Here is a 19,045-nt window from a genome sequence, read left to right as displayed (position 1 = left end):
CCTGTTCTAAATGCCAGGAATACAACAACATGCAGGTGAAATGAACTTCCATTCTAACAGGAGAAACAGACGATGAAAATGTAACAAACACAGCACTTCACACATGTCAACAATGATAGTGCTTTGGGGTGGAGAGTGATGGGGTCGAGTGGTCAGGGAAGACCTACCTCTTGAGGAGGGGCGTCAGAGTTGGGACCTGAATGAGGAGAAGGAGAGGAAGCTATGTTGAGACCTGGGGGTAGAAACTTCCAGCAGAGGGAACACACTCAGCATGTTTGGCTATGAAAGGTAGAGCAGCTTGTCATGAGCCAAAGGACAAGATGCTGGGAATAGCATTGCCCAAATGTTTTCCAAAGAACACTACTTCTATGGCATTGTCCCCAGAAACCTCTTCCTCCCCCCAAAAGAATTCCTGCGATATCTCAACACTTCACATGGAGGGGGAAATGCTGATTTAAAGGCAATGAAGTTCTGCTCACCATCCATTCTCAGGACCCTCTACAGTGACCTTGACAACCAATGTGTGTGCGTGTGTGTGTGGGGGGGGGGGGGGCGGTTGGGTAGAGGGAGGACCCAAGAACCAGATTTATGGCAGCATAGTGATGCTAGCCTTGGACCCATTTTGCTGCCATATTTAACATTCTTTCCTTTTTAGTACATTCTTAGTTATATTTAGTGTTCTATTTTATTCTCTAGGATGTTCTTATACTTTTATCCTGATGCTTTTCTTGTTAAAAATATACACATTTGCATTATTTTTTTTTTGTATGTATCTCATTTGGCTACTAACCTCCCCCCATTCATTTCTTTACTATGGCATCTTCATTATCCCACTTTATCTTCTACATGTTCTTTTTGATATTAATAGTAGCTCCACCTATGGAGTGATTAGTATGTATATAAAGCTCAGGGCTTTACACAGATTATCATGGCAACCACAGGAGGTGGGCACCATACTCACTCCTCAGATGGAGGAGAGCAAGGCTCATGGGGATGATGGAATGCTTTGCCTGAGACCATAGAAACAGGTGGCAGCTGAGCTATGCTAAGAACTCAGGTCAGCTGATCTGGACCCAGTCATCACATGCTACACTAAGCCAACAATGCACTTCAAAAACCTTCCTTTAAATCGGCATTCCTTTTGAAAACTGGCAGCAAGAAGCACAAGCAGTTGAGAGACTTTGGCTCAAGGGCAAGAGATCAACACCGTGGATCATCCAGCCAGCCCTGCCACAGCTCCTCCAACCCTTGCTGGAAAAAATCCCCCCAATCCTGCCACAGCTCACCCCACAAATCTAAAGGCTTTAAACTAGGAACACCCTATGCACTCGGGATAAAAATCTCTACCCCCCTCGCAGGATGAAGCCTTTACCTCTTGTGACACAGGCTTAACTTTTGGAATAATGATGGTTTTTCATCAATAATAAGCATCTTGATGGAAGAAATACATATTTGAAAAAGTAGGTCTCTGCCCTATAATACCCAAGAGCTAAAGAGAGAGCCAGTCAACAGACCATGGCACAAGAAGGAAAAATACAACCTCATCAACACTTCCTGGAAGGAGAGACAGCAGGGGGTCCTTATCCAGGCAACCAGGATATTGGCTTGTTATGCTATCAACCTGGGTATGATGTCACCCAACCATCTCCTTCCACATGCCAGGGCATCAGGATTCTCTAGTGGTGAGTGGAAAACCGAGAACCAGAAACAAACACCAACGGTGTTTGTAGGACACACGACCATTTCACGAACTATTTTAGCCCTGCACTCATTTTATTAAAGTAGTTCTTGGCCTCCCGCCCATTTATTTTTGTGTGTATGTCGCCTTTGGCTGGGATGTACTAAGGCCCTATAATAAATGTGTCAAAGGCTTATGGAGCGCTTTTGAAAAGATTGGAGAACAAACCATACAGTGTGGTGGTCACAGCCTGGGCTGGGAAGCCAGAGTGCCTGAGTCTGGATTTAATAGCTGTGACCTTGGGCAAGTCACTTAACCTATGTCACAGTTTTTTCACCTGTCATAAAGACAGTAAATGTTAAAATAATAATAATAACAGGTTATTATCATTAACACTATTATTACTTAGGCAGGAAGGGTCAATAAGAACAGTTGTAGAACATTGATTAATGCATGGAAGAGGTTATCACTACAAAAGCTTGAGTTATTGCACTAGCTGCCCCTTGGCCATGGTAGGAATAAACTCATCCATTCCATCCACTATCACTAATCTGCTTAAAATCCCACTTTCTTCACCTCACTCCCTTACTCAAAAGCATCCTCCCTCCTTCCGCCTCCTTTCCTCTCCAGCACTTTGACCCCTCACTTATTCCACATTCCAGCATCTTTCAAGGCTCACCTACACCTCACACCCTCCAGCCTTCTGTCCTAGAAACCCAGTGACAGGGTCACCACTGGGTACTCATTGGCCCAGGAACATGCTTCTTCGGGGACAAGGCGGAGTTCTGTGTTGGTTGCTTTGTGACGAAGACTCTCCTTGACCCAACTCTGGCCAGGACACTCTGAGCCCTCTTCTCAACAGGCCTCAACCTTGGCCTGTAAAGACCTGAATAAACACTAACATTTTCTAACAGCTTATGGCTACATCCCTAGGATGACCCTAGCCCCCCCTTAAAGTGTCTCCCGGAGAATGCTTAAGGCCTCCCAGAAATGTCCTGTTTGTTCCAGCCGACACCTGTGGGTAGGACGCCTGTCTCTGTGAGGGGGGGCGGGGCGTCTAATTTCAATACGTGCCAGCTAGCAAACTCAGATGGTTTTCACTTGGACCAATCCCCCCTTCCCACTTTGTATTCTTTTAATTTTTAAAAATATATTTTTATTGATTTCAGAGAGGAAGGGAGAGGGAGAGAGAGATAGAAACATCAATGATGAGAGAGAATCATTGATTGGCTGCCTCCTGCACGCCCCACACTGGGGATCGAGCCCGCAACCCAGGCACGTGCCCTTGGCCAGAACTGAACCCGGGACCCTTCAGTCCGCAGGCCGACGCTCTACTCACTGAGCCAAACTAGCTAGGGCGGCCCCCCTTCCCACTTTATATAATTTTTCCCTTCCCTGATCCTATTGGGCCCCTATCGACTCCTCCTTCTCCATTTAAAACTTTTACTTACCTCTGTACAAATTGAAGTTGAATTCAGTTTATGTTGAACTCCTTTCCCTATGGCAATAGTTATTACTGATTAAAATCTGTCCTTACCACTTTAACCAGTGTCTGGCTTCGCTTACATTTCACATCTGCACGCACTGTAGCCTGCAGCGCAGGTCCAACAACGATGGCCAACATGGATGGGATCCTTATCATATGCCAGGACCTTGTCCAGTGTTCCGCGGGCACTGAAGTGCCGTAGCTAAGCCTGCTTTTCAGGTGAGAGACATGTGGCCTGAGAGGGCGTATCTGGGAGTGAGCCCACAGCCCCACGCTGGCAGCTCCACAGCCCTTCCACTCAGCCGCTGGCTCCACTTCTGAGAAACCTGCCCAGTCACTTCAACATTATGCATCTACAGAAGGGCCAGGGGCAAGGATAGAGGGGAGGATACAATGTGATGATGCAAGGGTGAACTGGACACCCTCAAGTTCAGTCTCCGGCAGGCAGTAAGCCCCCGGCAGCGTTTGCTCCTGGGAGACTTCACACACCCCTGTTCCGTGCCAGGAATCACTGTCAGCTGACTCTACCTGAGCACCCGGGACCTCAGCTGAAAGAGGTCCACTGCGTTCCAGAAACCACTTGCTTCCCCGCTTAGCAACCTGCCGAGAGGGTGCTAGCAGCTCTAGCCTTGTTGGCTCAGTGGCTAGAGCATCAGCCTCTGGACTGAAGGGTCTTGGATTCAATTCTGCTCAAGGGCACGTACCTCAGTTGCCGGCTCGATCCCTGGCCCCCAGTCGGGCACCTGCTGGAGGCAACCAATTGATATGTCTCTCTCACATCAATGTTTCGCTCTCTCTGTGTCTCTCCTCCTTCCTAGCACTCTAAAAATCAATGGAAATTATCCTTGGGTGAAGATTAATAACAAAAAAAGGATGCTAACAGAAGTGGCTTTACTCTGTAACGAGTCCTGGATGATATTAGTTTTTTAAAAAGATTCTAAGAGAGAATAGCCAACAAATCTATTTTCAAACATTATGAGAATCTGCATCAATATTTAGTAAAGAGACAATTATTTTAAATTATGGGAAAATAACCCAATATCCTAATAATTTTCACTTTAAGTTGATCAAGACTGCTACAACCCAGGGAACTCCAAAACAAACTGTGTACAGGGCCTTATCTATACGATGCACACAAAAATATTAACCCATGGATATAAAAATCAGGAATAAAAGTTCAGAGAGACCCAGGGCTGTAAGACTAATCAGGAGCCCTCAATAGCCCATTAACAACGTTATCCATAATCATACCTCAATACTAGTTCTTCTGGGAAAAATAAGAGGAATCACCTAAATTGTGGCGCTCTAAAGACTCTCTCCCTTAGTCCTTCCCCAAAATGGGTACAGAGGAACTAGTTCTGCTAAATGCATTCCTTGGGGTAATCGATAATTTATGAGCTTGCATCAGCCCCCAGTGCTAATGATAAAGTATGACATCAGCCTCACAGAGTCTCAAATGGCACATGACAAAGTCTAGCCCCACAGAAACAAAGCGCCCTGGCTACCAAAAACAATCCATCCATCAACTCCGCAGTGAGCACCGCCTGCCATCAGGAGCAGAGCCAGGGCTTCCTGTGAATTCCTTCCGCACAGGAGAGCCAGGTGCCCCTCACCTGAGGCGCAGCGTGTCAGCAGTGATGACTGGTGCCTGTGGAAGGCCGCTGTTCACTGGCATCAAGTACAATGGGAATGGCACCCTTCTCTGAGGGAAAAGCGGCACTCCTTATTTCTTCAGTTCAGGACAAGGCTTGGAGGAGGCAACCACGCGCTTGTTAACGTAATCCGTTAGAGGAGATTTCATTTTAACTTGTTTGGAGGAAACAAAAGGCCCATTCCATAGAGTAGAGGCTAATTGATTGCTCAGGCACCTAAATGTCCGTCAGACTCTGAGAAACATGCCAGATGAAAATGGAGTAAAAATCCAAAGCTTAAGAAAATCAACAGCCTCTCAAGGATACCATGCCTCGTTTGGGGTATGGATGTCCCTTAAACCCAGGAGAAGGCCAGGTGAAAAGTGACAGGGACCTGATGGCTCTCACTGGTTCCCTGGGAGGTAGGGACAAGAAAGAACACACTCACTCGTCATTCCCACTGTGACGGTTAGCTGGGCTTGCAGGAGCACTGTGCTGCCTGGACTCCACAGACCTTCCCCAGGCGGCTGGCACAGTCTCTCAGTGACAGGCAGACTAAGATTGCTTCAACGCCTCAGCATCCTGTCCACTCTGCTGTATAATCACAACCCTGGAGGAAAACCTACAGGCAACCCTGCCTCCAGTGCAGGAGGTGCAGGAGGTGCAGGAGGTGCACATATTCTTGCCAGCAAAGAAACCGTTGCAAATTCACAGATAGAAGGTTCCCACTGAAGGACTATGACAGCAGCCGCAGCAGCAGCAGCAGGCCATCTTTTGCATTCAGACTGTTGGCAGGGCCTCCTCTCTCCTATCTGATGGTATTTTGCACATCCAGAGAGGATTTGCATTTCATTAGCTAGACTTAAAAGTGTAGCATTGAAGAAGTGCTTCTGATATCACTTTAAACGCCATGAATATCGTATTTCTTCAAGCCTGAGTGCGTGTGCACATATGTATATTTTAAGAAATCAATGAATGGCCCTGGCCGGTGTGGCTCAGTTCGTTGGAGCGTCGTCCCATACACTGAAAGGTTGCTGGTTCGATTCCCAGTCAGGGCACATACCTAGGTTGAGGGTTTGGTTCCCCATTGGGGTGCATGTGAGAGAAAAGGATCAATGTCTCTCTCTCACATCAATGTTTCTCTTTCTCTCTCTCCCTCTCTCTAAAATCAATAAACATCCTCCCAGGGTGAGGATTTAAAAAAAAAAAAAAAGAAATCAATGAATGAGCAAAATAATTTGTAGAAGATCCAATTTAGTGGTAGTGCTAAACAACCGTATATTTTAGCTAAACCAACCTTTTACCATGAATACGGTCTGAACTTGGGGAAGGAGAAACTCCAGTTGACACATTTTTTCTTAGATGTGCAAAACAAAGCACCTTTTTCTTCCCAAGATCTCTTATGACCTCTAGTGGTCTTTCAAAAAATCAAATCCAGCCGAAACCGGTTTGGCTCAGTGGATAGAGCGTTGGCCTGCGGACTGAAAGGTCCCATGTTCGATTCCGGTCCTTGGTTGCGGGCACATCCCCAGTAGGAGATGTGCAGGAGGCAGCTGATAGATGTTTCTCTCTCATCGATGTTTCTAACTCTCTATCCCTCTCACTTCCTCTCTGTAAAAAATCAATAAAATATATATTAAAAAAAAAAAAATCAAATCCACCATTCCTAAACTTATTCCACTTCACTTTAAAATGGATTTTTATTAGTTTAATAAAATGAATTTTATAACAATTTAGCTTCTACTCCTTGGAAAACGTCATTTTTTAAAAAATTACAAAGAATTTGAAACCTTACATGACTTCAGAGCATATTCAAGGCCAATGAGAGGCCCCTGCACTGTTAACCAATCCTATTGGCTGGGTGCCAGGCCTCCCAAAGACGGATGGTGAAATTCCCAACTGCTCTAGCCCTTCTTTTTGAAGGCTTGAGGGATATTCATGACGTAAGCATCAGAATGTCCATTTATATGAAATTGCTCAGAAGTCAAGCTTAGGTAGATTCCTAAAAAGCATGAGGCCATCAAATGCTTAATAAAAATAGATGCTTTGGGAGGTAAAAAGTTAGTATTTAAAACCCACCAATCTTATGTTTTAAAAGTCCTAAGGTTTATTTCATCTATTTTAAGCAGTAACGATGTTGACCTAATTTGGTTAATCAGTGTCATCAAAAAAGGAGTGAGCCATTTTGGTGACAGTGGTACCCCTCACCCTTTACTAGTATCTGTGGCTGTGCTTTCCATGGTTTGTTAAACTGCAGTCAACTGGGGCCCCAAAATATTAAATGAAAATTTCCAGAAATAAGCAATTCGTTAATTTTAAACTTTGAGTAACAGAATGAAATCGCCCCGCCCCGGATGGGAGTCCTCCTGGGTCCAGCGTATCCACACTGTACATGTTAACCCGTCCGACAGTCCCTTAGTTTCAGTTATTAGACTGGTGGCCAGAGAAAGGCCCCACTCACACAGCTTTTCTTACAGCGTATTGTTGCAGCTGCTCTATTTCATTATGTTACTGTTGTCATCTCTTACTTGCCTACTTTATAAATTAAACTTCACACTAGGTATGTATGTATAGGAAAACATAGCACAGAGTTTTGTACTATCACAGTCTTAGGCAGGAGGTTTTGTCTTGGACTGTATGCCCCGGGGATAAGGGGAGGGGACCACTGTATTTACAATGCTGACTGACAGCACATAATCCTTTCCTGGTGAGTCCTTCCCTACCCCCATGATCATATGTTCTTAAATTATACTTCCCTGAAGGGCAGGAGGGTCTAATTTACCTGTGCTGACACTAACAAGAGAAACTTCATAGATCAGAAAGGAGGGTTTGTAAGGTGTGAGCAAACCAATTAAAAATGTTATTTCGCTCACAAAATTCCTTTTCCTCAGAATGTGTTTGGCTTGTATTAATTAGGATTTAAATCCTAATCCGAAGGATTTTATAAAGAGAGAATTACAATGTGAGTAATTAGCTATGAATAAGAAAGAAAAATAATTTTCTACGAGGAATTTTCCTTTTGTTCTAAATTAAGTGAATAACTTGTATCTGAACTTATTCTCCTCGGTAATCTTATTTTAGACACACGCTGTCTGGATCTCAGAATGCAAAGTAAATGCTTTACAGGAAGAGTAAAAATGGAATCACTTTACATTGTGTGCAAAACGTTCAACATCTGCCTTCCTCCTTTTGCTTCCCTTCATCACCAAACTTCTCTAAAGAGCAGTGAGTATGACCTTGTCTTAACTTTCTTACCTCTATTCAGCTCACTGACATTTGATTAACAGTATCCAGCCCTGACCTTCAGGGAGGGGCAAGATGAGTCCCCAAACCAAGTAAGTGGTCAGAAGTAGGGCACTGAGTGGGCAAGGCTGGCACAGGGGAGCCAAGGGGATGAGCTTGGAAGGAAGACCTTGGGGAAGGCAGACTTCAGAGCCATAAGAATAAGACAAAAAGAGAAGCAAATTAGGATGAGGTGGGGTTGGGGCTGCAGGCTGGGGGAGAGGCCAGTGTCAGGGCAGGCAGCCACCCTCCCTCTCATCCCAAGTTCGCCTGACTTCTCTTTAATAGATATGGGATTATCCAAGTTATTAATTTATCTCAAATGAGTTTTGGTAGTTGGTGTTTTTCAGGGATTTGGCCCATTTTCTCTAAATTGTTGAAGTTATACAGTTGTTGCAGTGCCCCCCAACCCTTTAATGTCTGTGGAGCCTGTAGTGGTGACCCCTCTTTAATTCTTGGTATTGATGGTTTGTCTTCTTTTTCTTTTCCTTGATCAGTCTGGCTAGAAATCCATCAATTTTACTCAACTCATCTGTGTCCTTTTAAATTTTCAAATCCAATGGCCTCTCTTTTATACTCAAATGATTTAATTGCCCTTCACTGTTTGCCACTTCAAGAGTCTGACTTCTGCCACACTCCTTCCCCTCTCTTCCAGTTTTCTTTCTTATTATCAGTAGCAGTTCATTTCCATCTTTCAATACCCTGCACATTTCACTTTAAAATCTCCCCCTCAACTGGACAATCTCCTTTTCTCTCATGATATCCTCACTCATGAGAGGACCTGTATTTCCAACTCTCTCCTGTCCATCTAATGCTATTATTTCTACTTTCAGCTAATGAACCCTGACAGCAGCTCCCCGAAACCCTGGTTATCATTAACTCATTTTCACTCTTGAACTTCTCCATCCAAATTGCATTTTTACTGATCTATTCCCCCCCCCCCCCCCCGGATTTCTTTGACTTGTCAAGGCCTAAATTCCAGCCGGCTGCTCTGTGCTCCTCCTCTATAAGCCATTGACCACATGGAAAGCAGTTACCTAGTAACATAGAGAGCATATCCTGCCTTTCTTCTTCAGTGCTCCCTGCTGGCTCCAAGATAAAGCCTTCCCATTACAGTACTTCTATCCAGAACCTGCTCTTTCTCCCCAGACGTTGAACAGTAGCTGTACCTGCCAACCTGCCTGGTAATAGACCATGCGCTTTCCTGTCTTCATGCCTTTGCTCATTCTGTCACTCTGACTGAACTCTGACTCAACCTTCCTGACCAGATTCAGAGGCCGGTTCCTTTTTTAAGTGAACCCATCAGTTAGTATCAGAACCAAGATCAGAATCTATATCTACCTCACGTCATTATTACAGAGTCTTAACAATTATGCTGTAATACCAAGCAATACATGCCTGGTAAATAGTAGGTCTCAGGTTTTTAAGATTTTAATTCAATACTTTCTACAGAAATGGAGCACTTATCAAGTATGACAACAGCTGACCTAAGAAGATCCAATTTATTCTTCACTGATAAAAGCCAACTACTCTTGTGAAATGGTTTCATATACACTCGTATGAAGCATTTACTAAAATGCATAGATATTAAGAATGCAGTTTGGCCCGGCCAACCTGGCTCAGTGGTTGAGCGTTGATCTATGAACCAGAAGGTCACGGTTCGATTCCCGGTCAGGGCACTTGCCTGGGCTGAGAGATCGATCCCCCGGGTGGGGCATGCAGAAGGCAGACAATCAATGATTCTCTCTCATCATTGATGTTTCTCTCTCTCTCTCTCCCTTCCTCTCTGAAAGCAATAAAAATATATTTTTGAAAAGAATACAGTTTGATGACTTTTGACAACTGTCTAAACCACAATCAATATACGGAACATTGGCATCACCCCAGGATTCCATCATGTCTCTCCCTGTCTCACTCTTCCCTCCACTGGAGGCAACCACTGGCCTGATTTCTCTCTGTGCAGTTAGTCTTGCCTGTTTTGTACATCGTAAAAGTGGGATCAACAGTATATGGCCTTTGTCTCCATGCTTGCCTTCTTTCACTCAGCGTAACCTTTCTGAGATTGATCCATGCTGTCACTGTGTGATAAGTACTTCAATCCATGTCACTGCTGAGTAATATCTACTGTATGGATGTGCCAGTTTGAAAATGTAAAGATTTAACTGTTGATGGACATTTAGCCTTTTTTTGTGGGGGTGGGAAGGTTGTATGAAGCTGTCTTCACCCCTTTCTGTTTTACCTCTTCCAAGCTACATAGCACAGTTTATTGTGGGCGGATCTCTCTCCCCCCACATAACTATAATAGTAATAATAATAATAATAATAATAATATTTAATTTCCTTAAGCATTTACAGGTGACTGGAAGTGTGGTAAGGAACTGATTTTCATCAGCTCACCCAGTCAACACAGCGGGCACTATGCTGGCACCCACTGGCAGAGAGGAAATTGAGGCCTGGAGAGGCCGGTTCCTTTTTTAAGTGAGCCCATCAGTTAGTATCAGAACCAAGATCAGAATCTATATCTACCTCACGTCATTATTACAGAGTCTTCACAATTATGCTGCAATACTACATGCCTGGTAAAAAAGTAGGTCTCAGGTTTTTAAGATTTTAATTCAATACTTTCTACAGAAATGGAGCACTTATCAAATATGACAACAAATGACCCAAGAAGATCCAATTTATTCTTCACTGATAAAAGCGAGGCAACCACTCTAGTGAAATGGTTTCATATGCACTCTTATCTCAAAGCAGCCCTTCTATTTTGCTCACAACTTCGTGAGTCAAAACTCTGAGGGGACACAGCCGGGCAGTCCTTGCTTGGGGTCTCTCAGGGCCCCACCGTCACATGTTGGCTGGGCTGCAGATGCAGGGGGGCTCTCCTTGCCTGGATGTCCTTGCTGGCTTCCTCACACGGCTGTCAGCCAATGCTGTCAGCAGGAGCCCCGCTGGGCAACATGTGGCCTTTCCAGCATGTTGGTCTCAGGGCAGTCGGACGTCTACACCCCATTCCCTCCAGAATGAGAGTCCCAAGAGAACTCCCAAGAGACCTAGCCTCAGAAATCACAGAGCCTCCCTTCCACCATGCTGTATGGGTTGAAAAAGTCACAATCTGGCCCTAGCCGGTTTGGCTCAGTGGATAGAGCGCCAGCATGCAGACCGAAGGGTCCTGGGTTTGATTCTGGTCAAGGGCACATACCTCAGTTGCAGGCTTCTCCCCAGCCTGGGGCCCTGGTCAGGATGTGTGTAGGAGGCAACCAATTGATGCGTTTCTCTGACATCGATATTTCTATCTTTCCCTCACTCTTCCACTCTCTCTAAAAATCAATGGAAAAATATCCTCGGGTGAGGATTAAAAAAAAAAAGTCACAATCTGGCCCAGATAAAGAGGGCCACAGGCCCCACCTCCTGATGAGAGGATGGTAAGGCCACAGCGCAGGAGCGCTTGCAGGATGGGAGATGGGGTTGCAGCCCTCTTTGGCAAGCAGACTCGGGAATAGCCACCTCCTTAAGATTGCTGAGCTTGGGGGCATGTCTTGTGGGCCACTGATGGCACAGACCTTCGACTTAGACACCCCTCTTTGGGGTCAACAGAATCGTCATCCACTGAATGCCAGAAAATAAGTGGGCTCTACTAGGAAAACCAAATAGGTAGATTCATTTTTATTTATTTTTATTTAATTTATTTATGTATTTATTTTTAGGCAGATTCATTTTTAGATTTGTTTTATTTTAAAGTGATCTCACTCAGCATGGGACAAAAAAAACTATGTGTTTTCAGAAACCCACAAGTAGTAAATCTACAACTTTGCCAGCCACACAGCACCAAATGAGTCTCATCAGACATCTAGTTCTACAAATATGTCCTCAAGAGGCACCGTAGACATCTTCAAATGAAGTCATGCTCACGGGTGTTCCAAAACAATTTAATCCAAGCTGTACCTACTTACAGTAAAATTGACAACTTAAAAACTCTCCACAAGGGAGCTGTCAGGGTGAAGCTTAGGTGACCAAAGGCACTGCTCCCGCCTTACCTGGCTTTGCGAACGTGCAGCTGAGGGTAATGGCTGTGCCTGTGACATATGTGCACAGCAAAGTCCTCGTTAAAGGTCAGATTCGGAATGCTCCCCACTTGGTCAAACACAGTTATCAGAGTTGTGCCTGAATCACAAGAGACAGAGAAATGTGGCCTCGTTTTACCAGGGAGTAACTCGAACTTCCAAACACAATGTAGTTCCCATTCTCAACGGTGTTTTAAGCCCTATAGGCATCGAGGCATGGTGTACACTGTGGACCTGGAGATCACCCTTATTTCCCATTCTCCACGGCCCCATTCAGACATGAATTTCCTGTTCCCGACCAGGCACAGGTAGTCGAGCAGACCTTACCGAGGCTCATGTAGGCCGGCACGATGAGAAAGATGAAGTGCAGCTCTGGCACCGCCTTAAACACAGACCTGGCGAGGGAAAGAGAGGGCGGGTGAGTGTTAGTAACCAAGCAATCCCCTCAGCTGGCACCTGATTGAGACAAATGCCTTCACTAAACGGATGAGGTGTTCCAACCTCCCTCTGCCCTCCTTTGCTCCCTGCCTGCCAAGGCAAGAACATCTTCCAGGTAGTTTCTCCTTCTTCTCGACTGTTCCTTGGGCTCCCCAGCTCTTTCCTATCTGCTCCATGGAGGCAGAAAGAATAAAGGCTGCCATGTTCACGCAGCACAGCAGATTTCTGCGAATATTAACCTTTGACCTGGCATCTGGAAGGTCTGGTGTGACATTTCAAGTGTGACTTGAAAGCTGAGCCCCACTCCCAATGTCTGTGCAGGCTGTCAGCGACACATCACGTCACCCGGGAGCCCCGCTGATCATATTTCAGCATGTCTATTATTCAGGATGCTTCTACAGTCTGCCATGTTAATAAACATTTCTAAAGATGCGACTGAGGAAAACTTTAGGAACATCCTAACCTGTGGTTTTCTTTCAGCAATATCACTGCTATTCCATAAATGCTACACCTCAGAGAGTGTCATGCCCTTGAAAGATACTTTGAAACTTACAGGCCCTCCATATCCACAGGTTCTACAGCTGTGGATTCAATCAACCACAGATCAAAAATATTTTTAAAAAAATGCTACATTGCTGCTGACGTGTACTATGTAGTTAGGCCTACAATGGTTGCATCTGTACTGAACATGTACAGACTTTTTTTCCTTGTCATTACTCCCTAAGCAATATAGTATAACAATAGTCACATAAGCATTTCCATTGTATTAGGTATAATAAGTAACACAGAGATGATTTAAAGCAGCCGTCGCCAACCAGAGGTCCGTGGACCACTGGTGGCCTGTGAGGTCCGAATGGCTGGCGACGGCTGATGTAAAGTATGCAGGGGGATTGTGTAGAATATATGTAAATACTGTGCCAGTTTATATAAGGGACTTGAGCACAGCAGCTTTAGGTATCCTCAGAAGTTCTAGAACCAGTCCCTCTCGAGGGATGACAGTGTCCACATGGTCTCTTTCATGTCATTTTGGCACTAATGTGTCTCATCTATGGTGCTGCTGCCACGCCCCCAAGTCACCGTCCGCAAGGCTCCAGCCACCTACCGAATTATCTCTTTGCAGCAGCCAGTAGAAAATTCGTCCACAGCCACAAAGAGGTGCATGAACAAAGTGTTCAGAGGCTGCAGAAGAAAAGAGAACATAACTAAGGCTGAGTGAGCATCTGGGCTATGCTAGAGCAGGGTGGGAGGTGGGAGGCGGGAGGCGGGAGGTGGGAGGTATGGGGGGGGGGGGGGTTGGTCACAGATACAGAGCAGCACTGTGTTTGTGGATATTTTATGTCTAAAGTGATGAGACGCCCAGGCAGTGCTGGAGTGTTCTCTCGTACTCTGCTCATCGCCTTCTGTCCTCCTAGCTCAGAATTATTCAAGGTAACAGGGATCCTAAATGAGTTCAGTGCAACTGGCTCTTATTCCTGCCCCCGCAAACGGGCTGTGGGCAGGGAGGTGCCTGCAGGGGAGCGAAATCGATTATTAACTCAGTAGTCTTGTCCTCGGGGGTGTCGATGCCAAGTGAAAGACAATCACCCTTTCCCCGGGGCTCTTGAGTAAGCAGCTGCTGCTCTATTCAAGTGACACGAGGGAAAGAGTCTCATGAATTTGAAGGATGGAAGGCAGATGCCACTTATGAATCCAATGGCTTGTTTTGTTCAACATTCCCAGAGTCAGAATCAAATATTACTCTTGGGATTCAGAAAACATGGGAGCTGAAAACTCAAAGTAGCCAGATCCTAACAGGACTTTCAGGTTAAATCTGTCAAGTTTTTAAAGAGCTATGTCTTGGAACTTCTGAAGACTTCTTACGTGGCCTAAATAATGAGTAGTTGGTCTATATATCCACGGGTTAGTCTGCTCAACTCAGTACTCCTGTGTTTATGGGCAAGTCTTCAAATCGGGAGATGATGTGCGGTGGCTGGTCGGGGAGGGTAGTGCTTGTGCCCAGGTCAGGACAACAGAAGCAGTGTCTGTGTTCCTTGTTTCCTGAGCAAGTTTATGGGTGGCCTGGGGCCACCTACACATCACATGCCTTGGTCTCCCCTGTTGTTGGATGGCGTATGCCTTAGAACACTAGGGCATAAAACGGCTTGAGAAGGACCGTGAATTTGGTTTATCATCTCAATGGTCACCTCATTAGTTTATGGGTGACCACTGACATGATAAAAAATGATTCGTTGCACTTGAGATGCTGGTTACTTTAGGCAAAGTTAATGAGAGAATATTTTTAAAATATTGCTGGGTATGATATAAAATAGTAAATGTCCTACTGGGCCACAGCCGAAACCTTTGAGATTCTCTCTTCTTCCACCAGATAGAAATGATTTACATCTCAAATGGATAAACATCCATATGCTAACCACTGTTCTTACAGAATTGTAAAATAGCCCAGTCAATAGAAAGTCCATCAAAGATACAAGCATTCAATGAAAGAATCTTTCTGCACTAGTTCCAAGTTTGAGATAATTTTTCTGACCATGGTAACTGGGTGCACAGGGTAGTGAGGTAGAGAAGAGGACAAGGGAAGATACCAACTAGCTGAATATGTGCTGGATAATGTGCCGAGTGTGCATGTGTGTGCATAGTTGTGTGTGTGTGTGTGTGTGTGTGTGTGTGCATGCATTTGTGGGAGGTGAACTCACTCATGCACTCAAGTGACACTCCCCAGGGCTCTGGGGACATGCTATTGAATTCCACTGACAGGCAAGTGTGCTGCCCACAGAAATGGGGGCCAGATGCAGGCCTGGCTCTGGCAGGTGGAGGGCAGGAAGGGCTCAGATGTGGCACCAGTCACCTGGGCCCAACTCCGTGGGAACCGCTGACCTGGCCCCTATTTGCCAACAGGTTGTCAGATGCCCGCAGCTAGAAGACATCACATGAGCTGTAGTCCACATAGGCACTTTGAAAATTATAGTGTGACAGGAATCTGAGGCTGTTATCATTATTACAGAGGCAAATATGCAGATGGAAGGTGCCCTTCCATTACATCAAAAACTTTGGATACAGACACACAGAGCACAGGGTGGAGACCAGAAAGCAGATGTTCTGACACTCCCACTAATTCCTTGCTCCCAGTCCTCATCAGCAGAGTATGGCCTGGGCCTGGCCAGAAGCTGTCTGATCTGGCTATTATCTACCTTTTTTTTTACCCACAGACCCACCCTTCCTCCCACCAGCTATCTTCATACCTAATTGTCATGATGTCACGTACTTTCTGTTGTGTGTTTTGAACTGCTCAGTCCAAGACGGAAAAGACATATATGTAACCACAGGGCCTCCCTTCAAAATGAAGACGGTTCTAATAAGCATGTGCATGATTGCTTACTGTGCACGGGAGTTCCTTGTCGAGCTCCCAGAACACGTGCACCCACTCATCCTGCTTGGCCACATTCCAGTTGGGATAGTCCACGAAGGTGGCGTGGGCCATGATCTCCTCCTTCTCATTACAGAGAGTGATGGCAAGGTTGGCCTTCTCCCTGTGGAAACGATTAAAATTGCACACACATGTAAGATTACGGAAAATGAGATGAGGATGTCATTTTCTCAAACCCGTTTGGCTACTGGAGCTCAGCAACCACTGCATAAGGTATGATAACCATTGAAAGAGGTGGAAGCAATGTGACAGCCAGCTTCGGGAATAGATCTTTCAGGACATCTGGCACTATCGACTACATTTTTACTGAAAATTATATTTCATTAGAAAGCCATTACATTTATGAACTGAATTGTCCAATACCCTTCCCTTGGAGATTGGCTGGGAAAATTGGTTGACTGTAAAGTTTCTCCTGTCCATTCCATGTGGCCAACAACCATGTTAGCCTAAACACGTGCAGTTAGTGTGGCCAGCTGTCCCAGTTTAACCAGGACTGATGTGTCCAAAACATGGGACTGTTACTGCTTCAACCAGAAAAGTCTTGGCAAACTGGGATGAGTTGGTCGCCTGTGTGCAGCAGCATTCTGAACAATTTCTCCAGACTCTGAGCTAACTGCTTCTTATGGAATCCGAGCATTAGCAATATACCTGAGCTACCTAGAAACGGAACCCCACAAGTTAGCAAAGACAAGGGAGGAGAAGCAGGTCTTCCGATTCCTCTGGTGGCTGCCCCAAAGGGACGTGTTGATGGTCCCTCCCCACAGCTACCCTGGCCTGTGGCCCGTCACGGCAGCAAGAGCTATGACTTACAGACAGGATACACTTTACTTCATGGTGAACCATTTGTATATAAATTGAAATGCAATTTTCACTTTCTTAGCTAAGTGAAATCGACTGGTATCTTAAGTTGGAGGGGGAAATTTTTTTTTCATGTTCCTTCAAAAAACAAAGAAGGCAGACGCTACCCATTCCTTATTAAGGGGAATAAATGAGAAGACAGCATATAGCTGAAGGAGGAGAAGAGACAACGGGGATAATAGAGAGAAAATTATATATACTCTCCAGTTACACATTTATCACCCAAACACTGTACTGTCAGTTCAGTAAAAAATTAGAAAGTACTCACAGGCAAAAAGAGAAAAAATAATTTGAAAGCTCATCCTTGATACCACCCCCCATAGATAATCAACATTTGTGAACATTTTGGTGTCAATTTCTCCAGATTTGCCTCGTTTTCAGGGCAGCCATATATTGAAATGTACTCTGTGTGTTTTTTAAAATGAAATACCACAACCCATCCTGTTTGCTTTCCCCCCTCCTGACAGCACATTATTTTCCCAGAGCAGCTCACCAAAGAGCAGGCTCACACACACACATGTACTTCTTGTTCCAATTTTGTGTCTTTAAACCTGTTCATTTTGGCTTAAATACATATATTTTCAATAAAAAATTTACATCACTATCATAAATGAAAAACCAGATCCCTTACTAGAAAGAAAGAATAACTACAAAAATAAAGACATAACATTTAAAACAAAAATGTCTTGTGTGTGTATCAAGTCAAATCATCTTGGGTACCACCAGAGGTAGGGGCATTTTTGGGAAACATTTTACTAGGGATGCTGATCTCAGCACCTACAGCCACCATCCCCTCTCATAGGAAGTCATATCACACAGCCACAGGGGACTCCACTAAGGGTGCACCCAGCCCAAGAGCCCCACCAAAGCACTGGCTATCATCAAGAAGAGGTAGCAGGCTACTCTCAGGTCCCAAGATTACAGCATTCACACAAAGGACTTCTCAGCAGAAGAATGCACCCCCCCAACTTCTCCAGGTGACTCATTGAAGCCCTGCAGGGGCTCCCTCCAGCTCCTGGTCTTCTGGGCTCCCCTGCCCCAGGCTCCCAGAGCTTCATGCTGAGAGTTCTCACTCTAATTCGGGTGAGACAATGCGCAGGGCATAGGACCCCTGGCATGTCAGCCATGACGGTGTTGGTTGGGGGGAAGGAGGAGGAAGTGGGCAAGAGCTGAGACAGGGCAACCGCCATCCCTTCAGGGAAGCGAGGGAAATGTGTTCCTGGAATCCCAATTTGAACTTAAAATGCATTTATCCATGGGGACCCAGGATGGTGGTTGGGTTCAATAATACAATTAGCAAAGTACTATACGACACAGACATTATTGATTAAATAGGATTTTGTAGGTTGGCCTGGGAGGCCAGCCATGAATAACTTGGTTACTTTGGGAAAATGTACTGCAATTTCCAAATGGCTGACTGCAAAACATAACTTCTGCAGCATTATCCTTTGTATGTATAATTTCCACTTCTTGCTCTATGAACAGAATTCTGATTTCTATCGGTGAATAATATCTTTGAACTTTAACATATTTTGTGTAAAATATGTGTGTGTGTGTGTATGTGTGTGTGTATGTGTGTGGTGTGTGTGTTTAAAAGGCCTCCTTTGGTTATGATTTGGCTTATTATAAAAAATAATTTTTAAACCAGCTTTAAAAACACATCTTCTCCCTCTACTTTTTTTCCTCCTCTTCCCTCTTTGCTCCCACAATGATTTTTACCTGTCCTACAGGTGATATCATAAATGATTTTTTGTTTACTCGAACTCCCATTTATTAAGAAAGGTATTTTAAAATCTCCAATTATGAAAGTGGGTATGTCTATTTCATCTTTTGGTTCTATTACCTTCTGCTTTATTTTAGGACGGTGTCATTAGTAGCATACAAGTTTAAAGCTGTCACACCTCTCTAAAGAACGAAACCCTCTTTAGCGGTATGATGCTTTTTGCCCTAAAGTTTATGTTGTCTACTACTTATATAATAACACTAGCCTTTTTGAAGTGAGATTTTGGCTGGCAGTCTTTTTCCCCCAGTACTTTGACTTTAAACACTTCTGTGCCCTTGTATCTTAGGTGTTTCTCAAACACAAAAATATGACTGAATTTTATTTTGTTCTATTTCAGCCAATCTGCCCAACTTTAGCTTTTAACTAAAGACTTTTCCCCCAAATACAATTATTGAGATTAGTGA

The 19,045-nt window shown here is 44.7% G+C and overlaps 1 protein-coding gene across 1 annotated transcript in view; it reads right to left on the bottom strand.

Moving 5' to 3' along the window:
• The window catches only part of CFAP61 (cilia and flagella associated protein 61), a 247,115-nt gene that overhangs the window by 222,403 nt on the left and 5,667 nt on the right, over positions 1-19,045 (bottom strand). Inside the window, exons 3-6 of the mRNA XM_036320969.1 lie at positions 15,953-16,103; positions 13,679-13,755; positions 12,466-12,533; positions 12,112-12,238 (exon numbers count right to left, since the gene is read on the bottom strand). Coding sequence (XP_036176862.1) covers positions 12,112-12,238; positions 12,466-12,533; positions 13,679-13,755; positions 15,953-16,103 — 423 coding nt within the window. The remainder of the gene's footprint in view (positions 1-12,111; positions 12,239-12,465; positions 12,534-13,678; positions 13,756-15,952; positions 16,104-19,045) is intronic.

The sequence above is a fragment of the Myotis myotis genome, unplaced genomic scaffold, assembly GCF_014108235.1.
Source record: "Myotis myotis isolate mMyoMyo1 unplaced genomic scaffold, mMyoMyo1.p scaffold_m19_p_9, whole genome shotgun sequence".
Taxonomy (NCBI): domain Eukaryota; kingdom Metazoa; phylum Chordata; class Mammalia; order Chiroptera; family Vespertilionidae; genus Myotis; species Myotis myotis.
Note: the sequence above shows the minus strand (reverse complement) of the source record. Positions and strands in the feature narration are given on the sequence as shown.